Genomic DNA, 18,735 nt, shown 5'->3' on the forward strand with positions numbered 1-18,735 from the left:
TTTTATTTTATTTTATTTTATTTTATTTTATTTTATTTTATTTTATTTTATTTTATTGTATTTTATTTTATTTTATTGTATTTTATTTTATTTTATTTTATTTTATTTTATTTTATTTTATTTTATTTTATTTTATTTTATTTTATTTTATTTTATTTTATTTTATTTTATTTTAAACAGTGCCTGCCATCATCAGCAGATTTTTTTCTTTGAGTGTACTTTTCCCTATAAATACCAATTTGTGCTATTGTTGCAAAAACAGTTTCACAGCGTCACCTGCAAAATGCGCACCTTCAAACATTTTTTATTAACTTTAGCACTTTCTTTGCAGGGCTTTTGCCCAATCTCGGCCAAAGCGTTAAAAGATGAACGCCAGGAAGTAAGTTTGCAATTTTTTTTTAAATCTAAATTTTGTAAATTTTTTTTATTTTCAGACATATAATGAGGAAAATTTCAATTTAAACCAAATTGCCATAACTGCAAGGGATGGCAGGTATGTTAGGGTTATACAAAACAAAAGATATTTGGCAGAATAGTTTAAGAGAGCCAAAGAAAGTTGCAACCGAACACTTAAAGGCAGATAGTTTCCTATTAGCAGGAGGTTACATGCCAATCTTTGTACCACAGTTGTGTAGTGAAAGAAATGTGGAAGACTAACTGAATCCTTTGAAGACAATAATCAAATTATAAAAATTTATTAAAAATTAATTTAATTTGTTTTTTTTATTTTAGTTGCCGTAACTGTGAAGCATCAAGAGAAGGTAATTTAATAACAATGAAACTATAAATATAATGATACTATGAAAGAGTAGAGCAAATTGCCGATATAATCCTATAAGCTAATTTTCCTACAGGACCACTCTTCCAAAATTGAGCGAAACCAAGTCATATATAAACCATTTCTGGGTGAAAGACCATAAATCAATCCCATGGCAGCCGGTTGTACGCACCGGATTGACCCGATGGAACCCTAATCGACAAGGGCTGCCGCCTCAGTATACGTCTTCGTCTTTTTTCGTCATGGGAGAGGCATATCCCGGAGTGCCTTCTCCATACGCTTCTGTTTCGTGCCGGGATTGAAAAGAACCCCGGACCCTGGTTCTGCTCGGTTTGCCAGAACCGCCGGTGCATGGAATGGATACATTTCCGATCTTGCTCTGACCTAACTTCACTACGGGAGTATAGTCATACTGGATATGTCGCAAGGTGTTGTGCGAACATAGCCAGCCATGGGCCAGAAGTGTCGTCGTCGTCGTTGCCTTCTGCTGCCTCGTCGTCAGACTATGTGACCCCCCGACCTCTCCCATACGGCAATATACGCAACTGCAACATCCCAGCCCAAATAACGGTAAGGGTCTTACCTTAAACTTTAAATCGCTAGATCGCTATATATGGGGCCTATATCAAGATATTGTCCGATCTCGACCATATTCGGATTGATTATCAATGGCCCCAAGGTAACCTACGGTGCCAAATTTCAGTGATATTGGTCTACAAATGCGTCTTTTAAGGGTCTTAGATCTTAAATCGCTAGATCTTTCTATATGGGGGCTATATCAAGATATTGTCCGATCTCGACCATATTCGGATTGATTATCGATGGCCCCAAGGTAACCTACGGTGCCAAATTTCAGTGATATTGGTCTACAAATGCGTCTTTTAAGGGTCTTAGATCTTAAATCGGTAGATCGGTCTATATGGGGGCTATATGAAGACGTTGTCCGATCCCGACTATATTCGGTTCAAATATAGATGGCCTCAAGATAACTTACGGTGTCAAATTTCAGCGATATTGGGCTACAAATGCTGCTGCTAGACCTTGAATCGGTAAATCGGTGTATATGGGGGCTATATCAAGATGTTGTCCGATCTTGACCATATTCGGTTCGAATAACGATGGCTCCAAGGTAAATAACGGTGTCAAATTTCTGCGAATTGGGCTATAAATGCGGCTTTTAAGGGTCTTAGACCTTAAATCGATAGATCGGTCTAATGAAGATATTGTTCGGTCTTGTCCGATGGCCCCAAGGCAAAAAGAGTTGCAAAATTTTAAACGATTTTGGGCTATAAATGCGGCTTTTAAAGGTCTTAGACCTTTAATCGATAAATTGGTCTATATGGGGGCTATATTAAGATATTGTCTGGCTTTTGAGCCAAATTTCAACCAAATTTCAACCTATATCTGTTTATATTGGGTTACCCAAAAAGTAATTGCGGATTTTTCATATAGTCGGCGTTGACAAATTTTTTCACAGCTTGTGACTCTGTAATTGCATTCTTTCTTCTGTCAGTTATCAGCTGTTACTTTTAGCTTGCTTTAGAAAAAAAAGTGTAAAAAAAGTATATTTGATTAAAGTTCATTCTAAGATTTATTAAAAATGCATTTACTTTCTTTTAAAAAATCCGCAATTACTTTTTGGGCAACCCAATAGATCGATTCGGATCATACTTAGCTTTGGATCATACTTCTTCCAAATCGGATGAAAATGGAGGCTTCTTGGGGCTCAATAAGTCGAAACCGGGAGTCGCTTTGTATGGGGCGATGTCTATTTATAGACCTATTCGGATCATACTTGGCTTGGATGTTGGAAGTCATAACACATGTTTTTTTTTCCAAATTTCAGCCAAATCAGATGAATATTGAACCTTCTCAAGAAGTCAAATCCGGGGATCAGTTTATATTGGGGCTACATGTATTTTTAGACCGATTCGGATCATACTTGGCATGCCGGAAGTCATTAAACATGTCTTTGTTCCAAATTTCATCCAAATCGGATGAAAATTGAGTCCCCTAGGGGCTCAAGACGTTCAGGGATCGGTTTATATGGAGGCTATATCTGTTTATTGACCGAATCGGATCATACTTGGTATCGTTGGTAAAAGTCATAACACAAGTCTTTGTACCAAACTTCAGCCAAATCGGATGCAAATTTATCGGGGATCCGGGGATCGGTTTATATGGAGGCTATATACAGGGTGGCTGATGAAAGCCGCTACCAAAAAAAAATGTAATAACTTTTTTTCTATTTAATAATAATAATTTAATAATTAATTTAATTAATTAATTAATTAATTTAATTAATAATAATTTAATAATTAATTTAATAATTTAATTTAACATGAATAAAAGAAAAATGTATTCCATACACCGAAAAAAAAATGTAGCAATATTCATCATTGTAGCAATATTCATCAGCCACCCTGTATATTTATTGACCGATTCGGATCATATTTGGCATGGATGTTGGAAGTCATAACAGCCGAATCGGATGAAAATTGAGTCTGCTGCTGGCTCAAGAAGTCAAATCAAAGAATCAGTTTATAAGGGGGCTATATCCAAATCTTACCGATACGACCCATTTGAAATCCCCAATGACCTACATCAATAAGAAGTATCTGTGCAAAATTTCAAGTGACTAGTTTTACGCGTTCGACAGCTATCGTGGTTTCAACAGACGGACGGACGTACATGGCTAGATCGACTCAGAATGTCGAGACGATATATAGAACAATATTTCGAGGTGTTACAAACGGAATGACTAGATTAGTATACCCCCATCCTATGGTGATGGATATAATTATGATGATGAAATAAACAGTCCCCCCCCTCCGTCCCGAAAGGGAGACAGTGAGATGACGAAATATGAAGAATACCAGTAATATAGGAATGGAAAACTTAGGAAGCACCTATCCATCATGCGAGTGCTTCCCTGGAGTGTTAGCCCACACTCTCTCGCCAAGTGCCAAGCATTATTGCTTCGCATCTGCGCATACATGACAGCGTGTTGACGATTTCATCGCATCCCTCAAGGCATAAAACTCGTCCTGTCAACGTATCAGAGGAGATTCCCCCAAGACACATCTCCAAGTTCGGGATATCGGAGAAAAACCGCTTGGATAGGATGGAAAGCCATTGCCCCTATAGACCCAGGCATCTCCGAGTTCGGGATATCGGAGAAAAACCGCTTGTCTAGGATGGATAGCCATTGCCCCTATAGACCCGGGCATGAGCAGAGCAGTCGTTCTATCGTCTTCTCAGCATTCTCATAAAGACTTCGTCCACAGTAGTCGTTGTGCGGGACGTCCATGAACGCGGTCTTATGTCCTAAAGCACAGTGTACGATTATGACTTGTACTCAGTAACGCGTTATCAAGGGCCAGCACCCGGCAGGGGATAGCTGAAACATTAAGGTCCGATCTGTGTGGTGTTCATTGCTGTCAAGAGAAGCTTAGCTGCGAGCTACTAGTCTCGTCCACTGGTTGTGGATAGTGGAATGCTTCATACGGAGTAGTTGCAACGGCGGTCGCGTACAATCACCGATATCGAACGGAGAGTCTTAGTGAGAGACCGGGCGGCACCGGCTCTTGCACAAATGCTGAGTGCCTATGATGCTCGATATGACAAGGCGGGTTTTTGGCGCCTTTAAAAAAACCAATGGCCACCTTTGTTCCCACGGTGATCGGTCCTTTGGACCGAAGCCAGCTTGCTCATCTAGAGGAGCTTGATGAGGATCGCCATCTCCACATAAAAATGTGGCTACAACAACAGCAAGGGCCAGCAACTTCCTCGTCCTCCTCCAGTCGACAGCTGGCCAAAGTGTTGTGGCAATTCGACATCCATCCACAGACTCGCACCTCGCCACTGCCTTTTCATTGGCCTCCTCTCCTCTACTATGTTCAGTAGTTCGACAAAAGGCATGTGTGCAAGACCGGTCACATGTCTGCCTGTTGTGAAGGATCCACTCCTGGCACACGTCCGCTCCTGGCCAACTCATCGTCATAAAGAGTCCGTTCTGGGACCCCATGCCGAGAACATCAGAAAAATCTTAAGAAACAACAGCAAATTTCGACAGGAATTTGGATCATAGGACGGTTGTTCAATTGCTTCTTTAGCTGGGCAAAGAAAAACTGGTTTCTAAATCTATTTATTTCTTTTTTTTTCACAGCCATTGACATGTTTGACATTAGAGTTGAGTCATTGCCTCAAGAATGGTAAGAAAGCTAAAAAAAGCTTCCGTTGGAGTAATTGTCTAACTTAAATTTTCCTTGAAAGTCAGAATTTGGCAATAGCCAGAAATTGTGCTGAAATCACAGCCTGTACCAAACGCAGTGGTTACTACAACGTCACAGTACTCGTAGAAGGTTACCCAAAATCTTACCTAGTGGAGTGTGATGCCCATACAGAAGGTGGTGGCTGGACGGTGATACAAAGACGCCAGGATGGTTCCGTTGATTTCTATAGGACCTGGGATAATTACAAAAACGGTTTTGGCAATATCGAGGGGGAATTTTTCATTGGCCTAGATCGGCTGTATGCTTTAACCAATTTCAATGGTCCCCAGGAGCTCTTGATTTTAATGGAAGGTATTAACCAGACCGCGGGAAATGCGGTCGTGTTCGCTTATGCCAAATATAGCTCTTTTGCCATTGGCAACGAATCGGAGAAGTATGCACTGAAGCAAACTGGTAATTATTCGGGAACAGCTGGTGACTCATTGCGATATCATGTTGGCTGTAAATTTACGACAAAGGATCAAGACAATGACAGTGACTCTGATGGGAATTGTGCCGTGTTACGCTCTGGAGCTTGGTGGTACAAAAATTGCTACGACAGGTAAGAAGTGGTTGGGTTGCCCAAAAAGTAATTGCGGATTTTTTAAAAGAAAGTAAATGCCTTTTTAATAAAACTTAGAATGAACTTTAATCAAAGATACTTTTTTTACACTTTATTTCTAAAGCAAGCTAAAAGTAACAGCTGATAACTGACAGAAGAAAGAATGCAATTACAGAGTCACAAGCTGTGAAAAAATTTGTCAACGCCGACTATATGAAAAATCCGCAATTACTTTTTGGGCAACCCAATATGTTTCAACATATTTTAGCAAATAATTTTTTTTTTATTTATTTTCATAGTCATCTGAATGGGTTATATAACTCAAAGAATAAAATACTAAGTGGAATTAATTGGAATACGTGGTTGGGTAACACTGCATCATTGACCCATGTGCACATGATGATACGCCAAGGAACAGTTTAAATGAATTCCTTACCCACTAACCTTGGGTGGAATAAAAAATAATGGAGTCTTAAAAAATTTTTAGTTGTTTTTTGTTATGATTTCAACTTTGTTAAGTTAAAGATGGCTCTCTTAGTCTAGGCTAGGTTAGGTAAGAGTGGCAATCCTTTACAGACTCACTTAGACAATTTAAGTCCATTGTGATACCACAGTAGCAACAGACCAAGGCCTCTGGAGGGAGTGGAACCCATGATCCCCGCACTGGTTTTCCGAGTGTGCTATCAACTCGGCTATTGCGACGCCTTAAGGAAGTCTAAGTACAGTTTAGCCTCGATTATCCGGCTGGCTCGGGACAGAGCTTAGTTGGGAAAATCGAAAAACACGGTTAATAGAGGTTTTTATAACCACCACCATATGATGGGGGTATCCTAATCTAGTCATCCCGTTTGTAACAGCTCAAAATATTCAACTAAGACCCGACGTTCGAAGTCCATCTAGCCGCATTCACAGATACTAAATATTGGGTTGCCCAATAAGTAATTGCGGATTTTTTAAAAGAAAGTAAATGCATTTTTAATAAAACTTAGAATGAACTTTAATCAAGTATACTTTTTACACTTTTTTTCTAAAGCAAGCTAAAAGTAACAGCTGATAACTGACAGAAGAAAGAATGCAATTACAGAGTCACAAGCTGTGAAAAAATTTGTCAACGCCGACTATACGAAAAATCCGCAATTACTTTTTGGGCAACCCAATAGATCACTATGGATTGTAAATGGACCATATCGGTCCAGATTTAGACATAGCTCCCATATAAATCGATCAACCGATTTGACTTCTTGAGCCTCGGGAAGCCGCAATATTTGTCCGATTTGGCTGAAACTTTGCACATAGTATTTTTTTGTGACTTCCAACAACTGTGTCAAGTACGGTTCAAATCGGCTTTTACAAGCCGCAATTTTTGTCCGATTTGGCTGAAATTTTGAATGTAGTTTTCTTCCAACAACTATGTTAAGTACTGTCCAAATCGGTCAAGAACCTTATATAGCTCCTATATAAACTAATTTCTCAACTTGACTTCTTGAGCCTCTAGAAGCCTCATTTGGCTGCAATTTTACACGTTGTGTTCTGTTATGATTTCCAACAACTGTGTTAAGTACGGTTCAAATCGATCTGTAACGTGATATAGCTCCCATATAAACCGATCTCCCGATTTGACTTCTTGAGCCCATAGAAGCCGCAAAGTTTGTTCGATTTGGCTGAAATTATGCACGTAGTGTTCTGTTATGACTCTCAACAACTATGTTAAGTATGGTCCAAATCGGTCAAGAATTTTGATTTAGATCCCATATAAACCGATTTCTTAATTTGACTTTTTGAGCCCCTAGAAGCCTCAATTTTTGTCCGATTTGGTTGAAATTTTGCATGTTGTGTTCTGTTATAACTTCCATCAACTCCGCCAAGTACGTTTCAAATCGATCTATAACGTGATATAGCTCCCATATAAACCGATCTCCCGATTTGACTTCTTGAGCCCCTGAATGCCACAATTTCGGTTCGATTTGGTTGAAATTTTGCACATAGTATTCTATTTGGACTTCCAACAACTGTGCTAAGTACGGCTTAAATCTGTGTATAACCTGATATAGATCCCTATATATCGATCTGGCGATATGACTTCTTGAGCCCCTGGAAACCGCAATTTTCATCCGCACAGTCTTGGATTGACGGAACCCTAGTATTGACATTTGGAAGATCATGTTACACGGATGGGTCCAAGCTAGAAGACAGAGTGGGCCTGGGGGTCTACATTGAGAACCCAGGGACTGAGATATGTTTTAGACTGCCTGACCATAATATGGTCCTGCAGGCGGAGATTCGGGCGATCACGGAATGCCTGAAGTGGTGTGGAGCTAACGCTAGGACATCGAGTGTGAACATCTTTAGGGACAGTAAAATTGCCATAAGGGCAATAACAACCAGGACGGTAAGGTCACGAGCAGTCTTGCAGTGTAAGAAGGAGACTAACGCCTTCTCTGAGGATGGCAAAATCCGCATCGTTTGGATGCCGGGCCATAACGGAGTAAATGGGAATGAAAGGGCAGACAATTTGGCGGTGAAGGCCGGAGGACTGCCGTCAATAAAGTTGTTTAACCCGAAGCCGGGTCGACTTGTCCGAGTTAAGGGAGTGGGAGATGAATGCGCATGTAACATTGTGAAACAGCAAAACGGTGTGGTAGAACGGCGAAAATCCTATGGGGGAATCCAGATCGTAAGAAAACGAGGCTATTACTGAAAGGAAGTAAGAAGGAGTTCAGTATAGCTATTGGTATCATAACGGGACACATAGGACTACGAGCTCACTTATGTAAAAATGGTGCGGCAAATGATAGCATGTGTAGGATATGCGGGGAAACTGATGAGATATTGGAGAATTTCCCGACTTTCGCGTCTAGCAGATGCCGCCACTTAGGTGGGGACACATTAACAGACATGAACCAACTTAGGAGAGTGGTATTGAAAAAATTAAGGATGTTGTAAGTAGCACGGAATTCGTAACTTAAAATTTTCTTTTAAAGGTTACTTTATAGTTTTTAGAGCGCAAGCGCAACAAGCCGATTACTGGCTTAGATGTATGTCCATAGTAGCGTGGGGCGGATTAATATCTGCACCCTTTTTTCAACCAAACCTAACCTACCATTACAAACTACAGGTCGCAGTTTTCATCCGATCGTCTTCAAATTTGGTACAGGCATGTTTTTCGGTCTAGACACGAAGCCAATTGAAATTGGGAAAAAATCGGTTCGGATTTAGATATAGCTCCCATACATATGTTCGTCCGATTTGCAGTAATACAGCAATAAAGTGATCATTTGTTAACCGATACTCTCGAAATTTGGCAGGAAGGATTTTCTGATGACTCTCGACAGTACTGATGAATTTCATAGAAATCGGTTCAGATTTAAATATATTGGGTTGCCCAAAAAGTAATTGCGGATTTTTTAAAAGAAAGTAAATGCATTTTTAATTAAACTTAGAATGAACTTTAATCAAATATACTTTTTTTACACTTTTTTTTCTAAAGCAAGCAAGCAAAGTAACAGCTGATAACTGACAGAAGAAAGAATGCAATTACAGAGCACAAGCTGTGAAAAAATTTGTCACCGCCGACTATATGAAAAATCCGCAATTACTTTTTGGGCAACCCAATAGCTCCCATATATATGTTCATCTGATTTGGACTAATATTGCAATAAAGCGCTCATTTGTTAACCGATTCACTCAAAATTTGGCTGGAAGGATTTTCTTATGGCTTTTAATTTTACTGGTTACTATATTTCGATCTATGTATTTCTCCTGATTTTCACTTCTAAGGTCACTGCAGGTGCATTATTGACCAATACATCCAAAATTGTGCACAATACTTTCCTCGATGCCTACCTCAATATCTAAGAAGTTTGGTCAAAATAGGTTCTGATTTAGATGTAGCTCCCATATTGGGTCCGCACCGCCCGACTTTTGCTTTTCCTTACTTGTTTCAAAGTCATTTCTTTAAGTTTTCCGGATAATATCGGGTAATTATCGTTCTATACGTGAACTCGTGACACATTTTAGCTCACTACCTTTAACGGATGTCAAAGGTACATATTTTTAGTAAGACGGGTCGGAAATGAATATTTCGATGTGTTGCCAACGGAATGACCAGTTGATCATACCCCCATTCTTTGGTGGTAGGTATAATAAATCAATTGCTTTATGTTAAAAGGAAATTAATCGCCAGGTAATCGACAAGATTAAAAAAAAACTGATAAAATCAGAAGACCAGTTCTTCCCCTACGTAAATTTGTGATTAGATTCAAAGTGTTGTTCCCACGGCAGTGATTGTAAACTGGATTTCCAACGATAAGAGGGTTCTCAATGACTGTTTCCGGGAAACTGACTACTGAAAACTCAATGCATTTTTAGTCATGCACAAGTATTGACGATAGACAAAAATCACATAAAATCATATCATATATATTTTAGATTATATAAAATTGATTAAAATAGAAAAACTTGATTTGAATAAAAGACTTCCAGGGGCTCAAGAAGTCATATCTGGAGTCCGGTTTATATGGGAGCTATATCAAGTTAATGACCGATTTCGACCATACTTGGCGCAGTTGTTGGAAGTCATAACAGAACACTACGTGCATAATTTCATCTAAACCGATATCATAACAAAATACTTCGTGCAAAATTTCAGTCAAATCGGACCAGAATTGCGCCCTCTAGAGACCCAAGAAGTCAAGACCCAAGATCGATTCATATGGCAGCTATATCAAAACATAAACCGATTTGGCCCATTTACAATCCCAACCGACCTACACTAATAAGAAGTATTTGTGCAAAATTTCAAGCGGCCAGCTTTACTCCTTCGAAAGTTAGCGTGCTTTCGACAGGCGGACGGACAGACGGACGGACGGACGGACACGACGATCAAGAATATATATACTTTATGGAGTCCCAGACGAATATTTCGAGAAGTTACAAATAGAATGACGAAATTAGTATACCCCCATCCAATGGTGAAGGGTATAAAAAGTCATTCAAAGAATTTGTCACATGTTCTCCATGGTGGAGGGTATATAAAATTCGGCTCGGCCGAACTTAACCCACTTTTACTTGTTTTTATACCCACCACCATAGGATGGGGGTATATTAAGCTAGTCATTCCGTTTGTAACATCTCAAAATATTCGTCTAAGACCCCATAAAGTATATATTGGGTTGCCCAAAAAGTAATTGCGGATTTTTAAATATAGTCGGCGTTGACAAATTTTTTCACAGCTTGTGACTCTGTAATTGCATTCTTTCTTCTGTCAGTTATCAGCTGTTACTTTTAGCTTGCTTTAGAAAAAAAGTGTAAAAAAGTATATTTGATTAAAGTTCATTCTAAGTTTTATTAAAAATGCATTTACTTTCTTTTAAAAAATCCGCAATTCCTTTTTGGGCAACCCAATATATTCTTGATCGTTTTGTGGTTCTGAATCGATCTAGCCATTTCCGTCCGTCCTTCTGTTGAAATCATGTTAGAGGTCAAGCTAGCCGCTTGAAATTTTGCACAGATACTTCATATCCTTGTAGATCATTGGGGGTTGCAAAAGGGCCATATCGGTTCAGATTAAGATATAGCTCCCATATAAACCGATCTCCCGATATGACTTCTTAAGCCCCTGGAAGCCACAATTTTTGTCCAATTTGGTTGAAATTTCGCATGTGGTATTCTGTTATGACTTCCAACGACTGATATAGCTCCCATATGAACCGATCTCTCAATTTGACTTCTTGAGCCTCTGGAAGCCTCAATTTTCATTCGATTTGGCTGAAATTTTGCACTTTGTATTCTGTTATGACTTCCAACAACGGAGCCAATTACGGTCTAAATCGGTCCATAACCTGGTATAGCTCCCATATAAACCGATCTCCCGATTTGATTTCTTGAGCCCCTAAAATGCTCAATTTTTATCCGATTTGGCTGAAATTTTGCACTTTGTATTCTGTTATGACTCCCAACAACGGAGCCAATTACGGTCTAAATCGGTCCATAACCTGGTATAGCTCCCATATGAACCGATCTCTCAATTTGACTTCTTGAGCCCCTGGGAGTCCCAATTTTCATCCGATTTGGCTGAAAATTTGCACATAGTATTCTGTTATGACTCCCAACAACGGAGCTAATTACGGTCCAAATCGGTCAATAACCTGATATAGCTCCCATATAAACCGATCTCCCGATTTGACTTCCTGAGCCCATGGAAGCCGCAATATTTGTCCGATTGGGGTGAAATTTTGCACGTAGTGTCTGTTATGACTTCCAACAACTGTGCTAAGTACGGTACAAATCGGTTTACAACCTGATAAAGCTCCCATATAAACCGATCTCCCGATTTGATTTCTTGAGCCCCTGGAGGCCGCAATTTTTGTCCGATATAGGCTTCTGTTATGACTCTCAACAACTGCGGCAAGTACGATCCAATTCGGTCTATAACTAGATATAGCTCCTATATTTCAACAGAATCAATGGTGGTGGGTTCCCAAGATTCGGCCCGGCTGAACATAGCATGCTTTTACTTGTTATATTGGGTTGCCCAAAAAGTAATTGCGGATATTTTAAAAGAAAGTAAATGCATTTTTAATAAAACTTAGAATGAACTTTAATCAAATATACTTTGTTTACACTTTTTTTCTAAAGCAAGCTAAAAGTAACAGCTGATAACTGACAGAAGAAAGAAAGCAATTACAGAGTCACAGTTAAATTTTATGTAGGTAAGATTGAATGAGAAGCCGTAAACGTAAGGTTGTGTTCGCTTGAGTCCAGTTTTCGCCCATTGAGTAAACCAATAGACCCCCCACAGTTTTTCTACCCTCCGGGATGGTTAGATGGATCTATTCCCTGTCTATGAATGAAATATTATTTCGATTTGATTGACATTGACTTATTTTGTTGAAGTGAAAGCTTACATTTAATTTCTCTTGACCATATCTGGAATTAGTCAGCCTATTATTTATGGACATACTACCATTCAGGTTCTTTTTGGAATAGGCACAGCCATTCTTATCATTTGTCTGAAGTACTTTCTATGCTTATCTGCATGTGGCGATTTAAATGCGAAGAATGCTGTTTGTTGTATAAATAATAGTTGGGCTACTTTCTTTAGAAGCAGTTTGTTTAAGTCTCGAAAAGAACATGGTTGGCTACAAAGTACTGTTGACACTTGTTATTGCAATTAATGGCATTTGTTTTATTGCCGCCATGCCCTCGGCACAGGAAATTGGTAATTTAATGACCTTACAGCTTTTTGAAATTCCAAGGTGAGGCGTTTTTTAATGCATTAAATTGGTTTGTTTTTAATAAAAGGGATAAAAAGTTCAACTAGATTTTGAAATTTTTTTACATGGTGTTTCTAAATAATTTCAAATTTAATTATGACATATTTTGCTATAAAATAATTTTTAATTCTAAAAATTACAATTCAAATTAAATTTTTAGCAAAATATTAATTTTTTGTTTCTGATTTATTTTTCATTGCAGCACACTGGCCAATGAAACAGATCCAAATGGTAAGTAAGAATTTCCATGACAATTTTCTATAATTATTTATAATTGTGTCCGTTTCTAATTGCAGGACTTCCTTTATTCGATATACGTTATGATGCCATGCCAAGTCATTGGTAAGTCAAAGGGTCAGGATAGCAACGTCTTTGTAACTATTGTCGCACGATATTTTCTATGACATCATTGTTCCAAAAAATTTCTATAGAAAATATTGTCCGACAAAATTTTCTATAGAAAATATTGTCCGACAAAATTTTCTATAGAAAATATTGTCCGACAAAATTTTCTATAGAAAATATTGTCCGACAAAATTTTCTATAGAAAATATTGTCCGACAAAATTTTCTATAGAAAATATTGTCCGACAAAAAATTTTCTATAGAAAATGTTGTGCGACAAAATTTTCTATAGAAAATATTGTCCGACAAAATTTTCTATAGAAAATATTGTCCGACAAGATTTTCTATAGAAAATATTGTCCGACAAGATTTTCTATAGAAAATATTGTCCGACAAGATTTTCTATAGAAAATATTGTCCGACAAGATTTTCTATAGATAATATTGTCCGACAAAAAATTTTCTATAGAAAATATTGTCCGACAAAAAATGTTCTATAGAAAATATTGTCCGACAAAAAATTTTCTATAGAAAATATTGTCCAACAAAAAATTTTCTATAGAAAATATTGTCCGACAAAAAATTTTCCACAGAAAATATTGTCCGACAAAAAATTTTCCATAGAAAATATTGTCCGACAAAAAATTTTCTATAGAAAATATTGTCCGACAAAATTTTCTATAGAAAATGTAATTTCTATAGAAAATTTGTTATATTGTCCCACAATAGTCTCTATTAAAACCCCTTTTTCATTGAGCACAATTTCTTTCTTTCAGCAAAACAAACTCTTCCTCGCCTGTTCCGAAAAATTGTGCCGAAGCAACAGCCTGTACCAGACGTAGTGGTTACTATTTTATCAAAATGAATGCCTTTAGCAGTAATTCCTTCCTTGTGGAATGTGATGCTCATACAGAAGGTGGTGATTGGACAGTGATTCAAAGACGTTTTGATGGCTCGGAAAGCTTCTTTCGCACATGGGATCAATATCGTCAAGGATTTGGTGAAATTGAAGGAGAGTATTTTATAGGTTTGGATAAAATCTATGCTTTGACAAATTTGGATGGTCGCCAAGAATTGATGATTCAATTCGAACGCAGTGATCTGCTCACAAGTTATGCCAAATACAGTTCATTCGCAATTGGTAATGAGACCGAAAGATTTGTCTTGAAGAGAGTTGGCCGATATACGGGAACTGCTGGTGATTCATTGTTGGCCCATGTTGGCGCCAGATTCTCAACAATGGATAGAGATAATGGTAGCACTAATCCCAATATGGCTATAACTTTTTCGAGTGCCTGGTGGTACAACAACAATCGTATTAGGTAAGAGATTTGTGCAAAGTTTAATCAGGTGATGAAAATTAAACATCTTCAATCTATTTCTAGTGACTTAAATGGACTTTATGGCAAAATTGACAATAGAGGTCTTTTATGGACTGGGTATTATGTCAATGGCCGTTATATAAAAACTGTAAAAATGATGGTTCGTCGTTATAGAGTTTAAGCAAATAATAAAAGTTAAAAAAAATAATAAAAATATATCGCTTATGTCCTTGGTGTACTACAAATGTTTTGAATAATTTTCAAAAAAAAAAAAAAATATAAAGAGGGTCTAGGCAATACATGAATTTTTGTAGGGAACTTACACAAAATATTAAAAATTCAAATATAAAACTTAAAATGCTTGCATCTCCCTAATTACAACAAGAATAATTTGGGGTACTATATAGTCGGGCGGTTCCGACTACATAATACACTTCAAATCGGTTCATAACCTCATATAGCTGCCATATAAACCGATCACACGATTAGACTTTTCAAACTTCTAGAGGTCGTAATTTCTACTTGATCTCTCGATTTGATTTCTTGAACCCCTAGAAGCCGCAGTTTTTGTCCAATTTGGCTGAAATTTTGCATGTGGTGTTCTGTTATGACTTTCAACGACTGTGCCAAGTACGGTTCGAATCGGTCTATAACTTGATTTGTTTTCTTGAGCCCTTACAAGCGGCAATTTTATCCGATTTGGCTGAGATTTTGCATGTGGTGTTCCGTTATTCCGTTATGACTTCCAACTTCCAATACGGTCCAAATCAGTCTATAAACTGATATTGCTCCCGCGTAAACCTGTCTCTCGACCATCCTTGTTCGGTTCCTAGAAGCATTAATTTTTGCTGGTTTGACAGAAGGATGCGGGTGAGAGCGTGCCGTGGGGAGACGGGTGGGTGTATGTTAAAGAGATTTAAAAACAAATAAAACACCGGTGATTAGGTTTTTATACCCTCCACCATAGAATGGGGGTATACTTATTTCGTCATTCTATTTGTAACTCCTCGAAATATTCGTCTCGGACCCCATAAAGTATATATATTCTTGATCGCCATGACAGTTTATATCGGTGCATGTTTTGATAAAGCTGTCATATGAACCCATCTTGGATCTTGACTTCTTGAGCCACTACAGGGCGCAAATTTTATCCGATTTGGCTGAAATTTTGCATGAGGTGTTTTTTTTATTATTTTCAACAACTGTGATAAGTATGATTGAAGTCGGTCCATAACCTGATATAGCTGTCATATAAACCGATCTGGGGTTTTGACTTCTTGAGCCTCTAGAAGGCGCAATTCCTATCCGATTTCGCTCAAATTTTGCAAGACATGTTTCGTAATGACTTCCAACAACTATGCCAAGTATGATTCAAATCGGTCCATAGCCTGATATAGCTGTCATATAAACCGATCTGGGGTCTTGACGTCTTGAGCCACTAGAGGACGCAATTCTTATCCGATTTGGCTGAAATTTTGTACAACGGCTTCTTACATGACCTTCAACATACGTCCCAATTATGGTCTGAATCGGTCTATAAACTAATACGCCTCCCCATTAAGGCGAAATCCTTATTTGATTTGGCTGAAATTTTACACAAAGACTTCTACTGTGGTCTCCAACATTCATTCCATTATGGTCCGAATCAGACCATAACTTGTTTTTTATCCTTTCTTTTACTTTGTTTGCCTAAAAAGAGACACCGGGAAAAGAACTCGACAAATGCGATCCATGGTGGAGGGTGTATAAGATTCGAGCCGGCCGAACTTAGTACGCTTTTACTTGTTTCTTCAAACAAAGGGTTGTCTCATTAGTGTGTGATATTTCAACACAGGCGATAGTTACCTTAAAGACAAAGGGTGAGAGATGCGCGATGTCTGCGGTGTGAGACTCAAATTGCGAGAGTTTTGGGAAGAAGCACTAAAGTTGCTTGAAGGCGTCGTTTAGATATTGGAAGTCTCCCTCTCTCTCTCTCTCTACATCCGAACTAGGCGAACACGCTCCCAAAGAGTTGTAGAGAGAGAAAGTGCTCTTAATAAATCTTAATACAGTCCGGCTGAGCGAACAAGGTCAGGGAGAGGTTGTAGAGGAATTTCCCCGAGTGGTAAGAATCCCCCTACGATCCGAGCTAGTAAACAGGCTCCATGGCAGGTTGTAGGAAAACTATAAGAGCTCCTCCCTCTACGTCCAGCTATGTGAACAAGCTCAAATGAGGCGGGTAGAGAAAGAAACAAGCCAATCGTTTGAACTTAAACAGATTCTTTCAGCATTTTCTTTGGAAACTATGTTCTCTAGTTGATGATATAAATGCTACTGCTGAAATGATTGAGAAGATAATTGTAAATGGAATGAGGACATTTTTTCCAGTTAAGACTAAACGGCTAAATCAGACGACAAAAGTTGGTTTAACCAAACATGCTGAGAAGCTGTCAGGTCGAAAGAGGTGGCATTCAGGAACTGGTGCTTGGATAAAAATGGCATTACTGAACTGCTGCGCAAGCAGGCAAAATCTTCGTGTGCCAAAGTGCTTAGGAGCGAAAAATTTCTTTACGATCAGCGCCTAAGGGTCTTGCTTCTATACAAAAAAGTAAGAGCTTTTGGTTGTTCGTGAAACGGACAAAGCGTAGTTCCTCATCTATCCCAACTCTTGTTAGGGATGATCAAACGTTCACTGACCCGGTTGATATGGCTAACCTGTTGGCTGATATATTTGCAGGAAACTCTTCCCTGCCGGATAGCTACTAAACACTTCCCTTAATCGAAAATGTATCTGAAGTCATGCCCCAGATATATTTTCGAAATGTTAGAGTTAAAAGGGTTCTTGAGAACCTCGACGTTAATAAATCACCGGCCCCGGATGGCATATCAACACTTGTCTTGCGCAGGTGTTCATCGACACTTGCTCGTCCATAATGCAACCTTTTCAACCTTGCCTACCGTGCGGGAGTCTTCACGGCGCGTTGGAAGGTTGTGGACGTCAATACCCAAGAAGGTTGAGGCGAACAACCCTGCGAATTACCGACCAACTGCGATATGCTCCGCTCTCTCAAAGGTTATGGAAAACATGGTAAATCACCAGATTGGGAGTTATTTATAGTCCAATGACCTAAATGGGTTCCGCAGAAATCGCTCTATGGGCGACCTCATGGCATTTCTGTCTGAATGTTAGAGTTGCTCAATCCACCAGTTTGGTGAGAGTAAGTTTGTGGCTCTGGATATTTCCACCGGAGCCCACCGTAGCGCAGAGTTAAGCATGTCCGCTTATGACTAGGTTAATCCGAAGCCTTTCGGCTGGACGCAGTCCTAGTTAAGGGAGTGGGCGACGAATGCGCATGCAATATTGTGGAATAGCGGTGCCGACTTTATAATACCCTACACCTACCCTATAAATACAAAGTGGGAGCTATATCTAGTTCTGAACCAATTTTGATGGACCTCGGCGGATGTTTTCAGATAGGTTATTAAAATCCCCTTATCAAATTTCGAGCAAAGCAAATTTCGAGAGAATCGGTTTACAAATAAGCCCTTTATTGCAATATTTCTCAAAATCGGACAAACATACATATGGGAGCTACAATATATCTTAATCTGACTCGATTCCGACCGAACTTTTAGATGTTGTGGTAGTCGTCGAGGATAGCGTTGTACAAAATTTAGGCAAGTTTGGTCAATAATTGCGCTTGCAGTGGTTCTAGGAATGAAAATCGGGCAATATACATATATGACAGCTATATCTAAATCTAAACCGATTTCTAGGAAATTCACCAGCAACGTCGAGAGTCAAGAGGAAATCCTTGGTACCAAATTTAATCGGTTAACAAATGACCATTTTATTGCAGTATTACTGCAAATCAGACGAACATATATATGGGAGCTATATGCAAATCTGAACCGATTTCTATGAAAATCAGCAGTAATATTGAAAATCATAAGGCAATCCTATCTGCTAAATTTCGAGAGAATTGTTTAACAAATGATCATTTTATTGCAGTATTACTGCAGATCGGACGAACATATATATGGGAGCTACATCCAAATTTGAACCGATTTTTTCCTATTTCAATAGGCTTCGTCTCTAGGCCGAAAAGCATGCCCTTACCAAATTTGAAGACGATCTGATGAAAATTGCGACCTGTAGTTTGTACACAAATTAACATGGACAGGCAGACTAACAGACGGACA

The 18,735-nt window shown here is 38.7% G+C and overlaps 3 protein-coding genes across 3 annotated transcripts; all 3 read left to right on the forward strand.

Annotated features, from left to right (window-relative positions):
- Positions 1 to 260: 260 nt before the first annotated feature.
- On the forward strand, positions 261 to 5,039 carry LOC106081086 (uncharacterized). The gene is made up of 4 exons (XM_013242807.2): positions 261 to 379; positions 435 to 493; positions 733 to 761; positions 4,947 to 5,039. The coding sequence occupies exons 1-4, from the start codon at positions 284 to 286 to the stop codon at positions 4,994 to 4,996; spliced, it is 234 nt and encodes a 77-aa protein (XP_013098261.2). The 5' UTR covers positions 261 to 283; the 3' UTR covers positions 4,997 to 5,039.
- A 6-nt stretch (positions 5,040 to 5,045) lies between these two features.
- Positions 5,046 to 6,080, forward strand: LOC131994842 (ficolin-1-like; the record flags this gene model as incomplete). The annotated part of the gene is made up of 2 exons (XM_059361766.1): positions 5,046 to 5,614; positions 5,914 to 6,080. Coding segments are annotated over 2 exons (693 nt in total), but the record flags the coding sequence as incomplete, so codon positions are not given.
- A 6,643-nt stretch (positions 6,081 to 12,723) lies between these two features.
- LOC106081097 (microfibril-associated glycoprotein 4) lies at positions 12,724 to 14,783 on the forward strand. The gene is made up of 5 exons (XM_013242824.2): positions 12,724 to 12,870; positions 13,091 to 13,119; positions 13,185 to 13,230; positions 14,008 to 14,553; positions 14,617 to 14,783. Exons 1-5 carry the CDS (start codon positions 12,746 to 12,748, stop codon positions 14,732 to 14,734), a joined length of 864 nt encoding a protein of 287 aa, XP_013098278.2. The 5' UTR covers positions 12,724 to 12,745; the 3' UTR covers positions 14,735 to 14,783.
- The last annotated feature ends 3,952 nt before the right edge of the window (positions 14,784 to 18,735 follow it).

The sequence above is a fragment of the Stomoxys calcitrans genome, chromosome 2, assembly GCF_963082655.1.
Source record: "Stomoxys calcitrans chromosome 2, idStoCalc2.1, whole genome shotgun sequence".
Lineage (NCBI taxonomy): Eukaryota > Metazoa > Arthropoda > Insecta > Diptera > Muscidae > Stomoxys > Stomoxys calcitrans.

Bases quoted from the DNA above. Each gene is read 5' to 3' on its own strand.
- LOC106081097 (XM_013242824.2), top strand. From the start codon at position 12,746: ATGGTTGGCTACAAAGTACTGTTGACACTTGTTATTGCAATTAATGGC. The intron at 13,120-13,184 runs GTAAGTAAGAAT...TTCTAATTGCAG, and splicing joins CAATGAAACAGATCCAAATG to GACTTCCTTTATTCGATATA. The intron at 13,231-14,007 runs GTAAGTCAAAGG...TCTTTCTTTCAG, and splicing joins GATGCCATGCCAAGTCATTG to CAAAACAAACTCTTCCTCGC.
- LOC106081086 (XM_013242807.2), top strand. From the start codon at position 284: ATGCGCACCTTCAAACATTTTTTATTAACTTTAGCACTTTCTTTGCAG. The intron at 494-732 runs GTATGTTAGGGT...TTTTTATTTTAG, and splicing joins ATAACTGCAAGGGATGGCAG to TTGCCGTAACTGTGAAGCAT. The intron at 762-4,946 runs GTAATTTAATAA...TTTTTTTCACAG, and splicing joins CTGTGAAGCATCAAGAGAAG to CCATTGACATGTTTGACATT.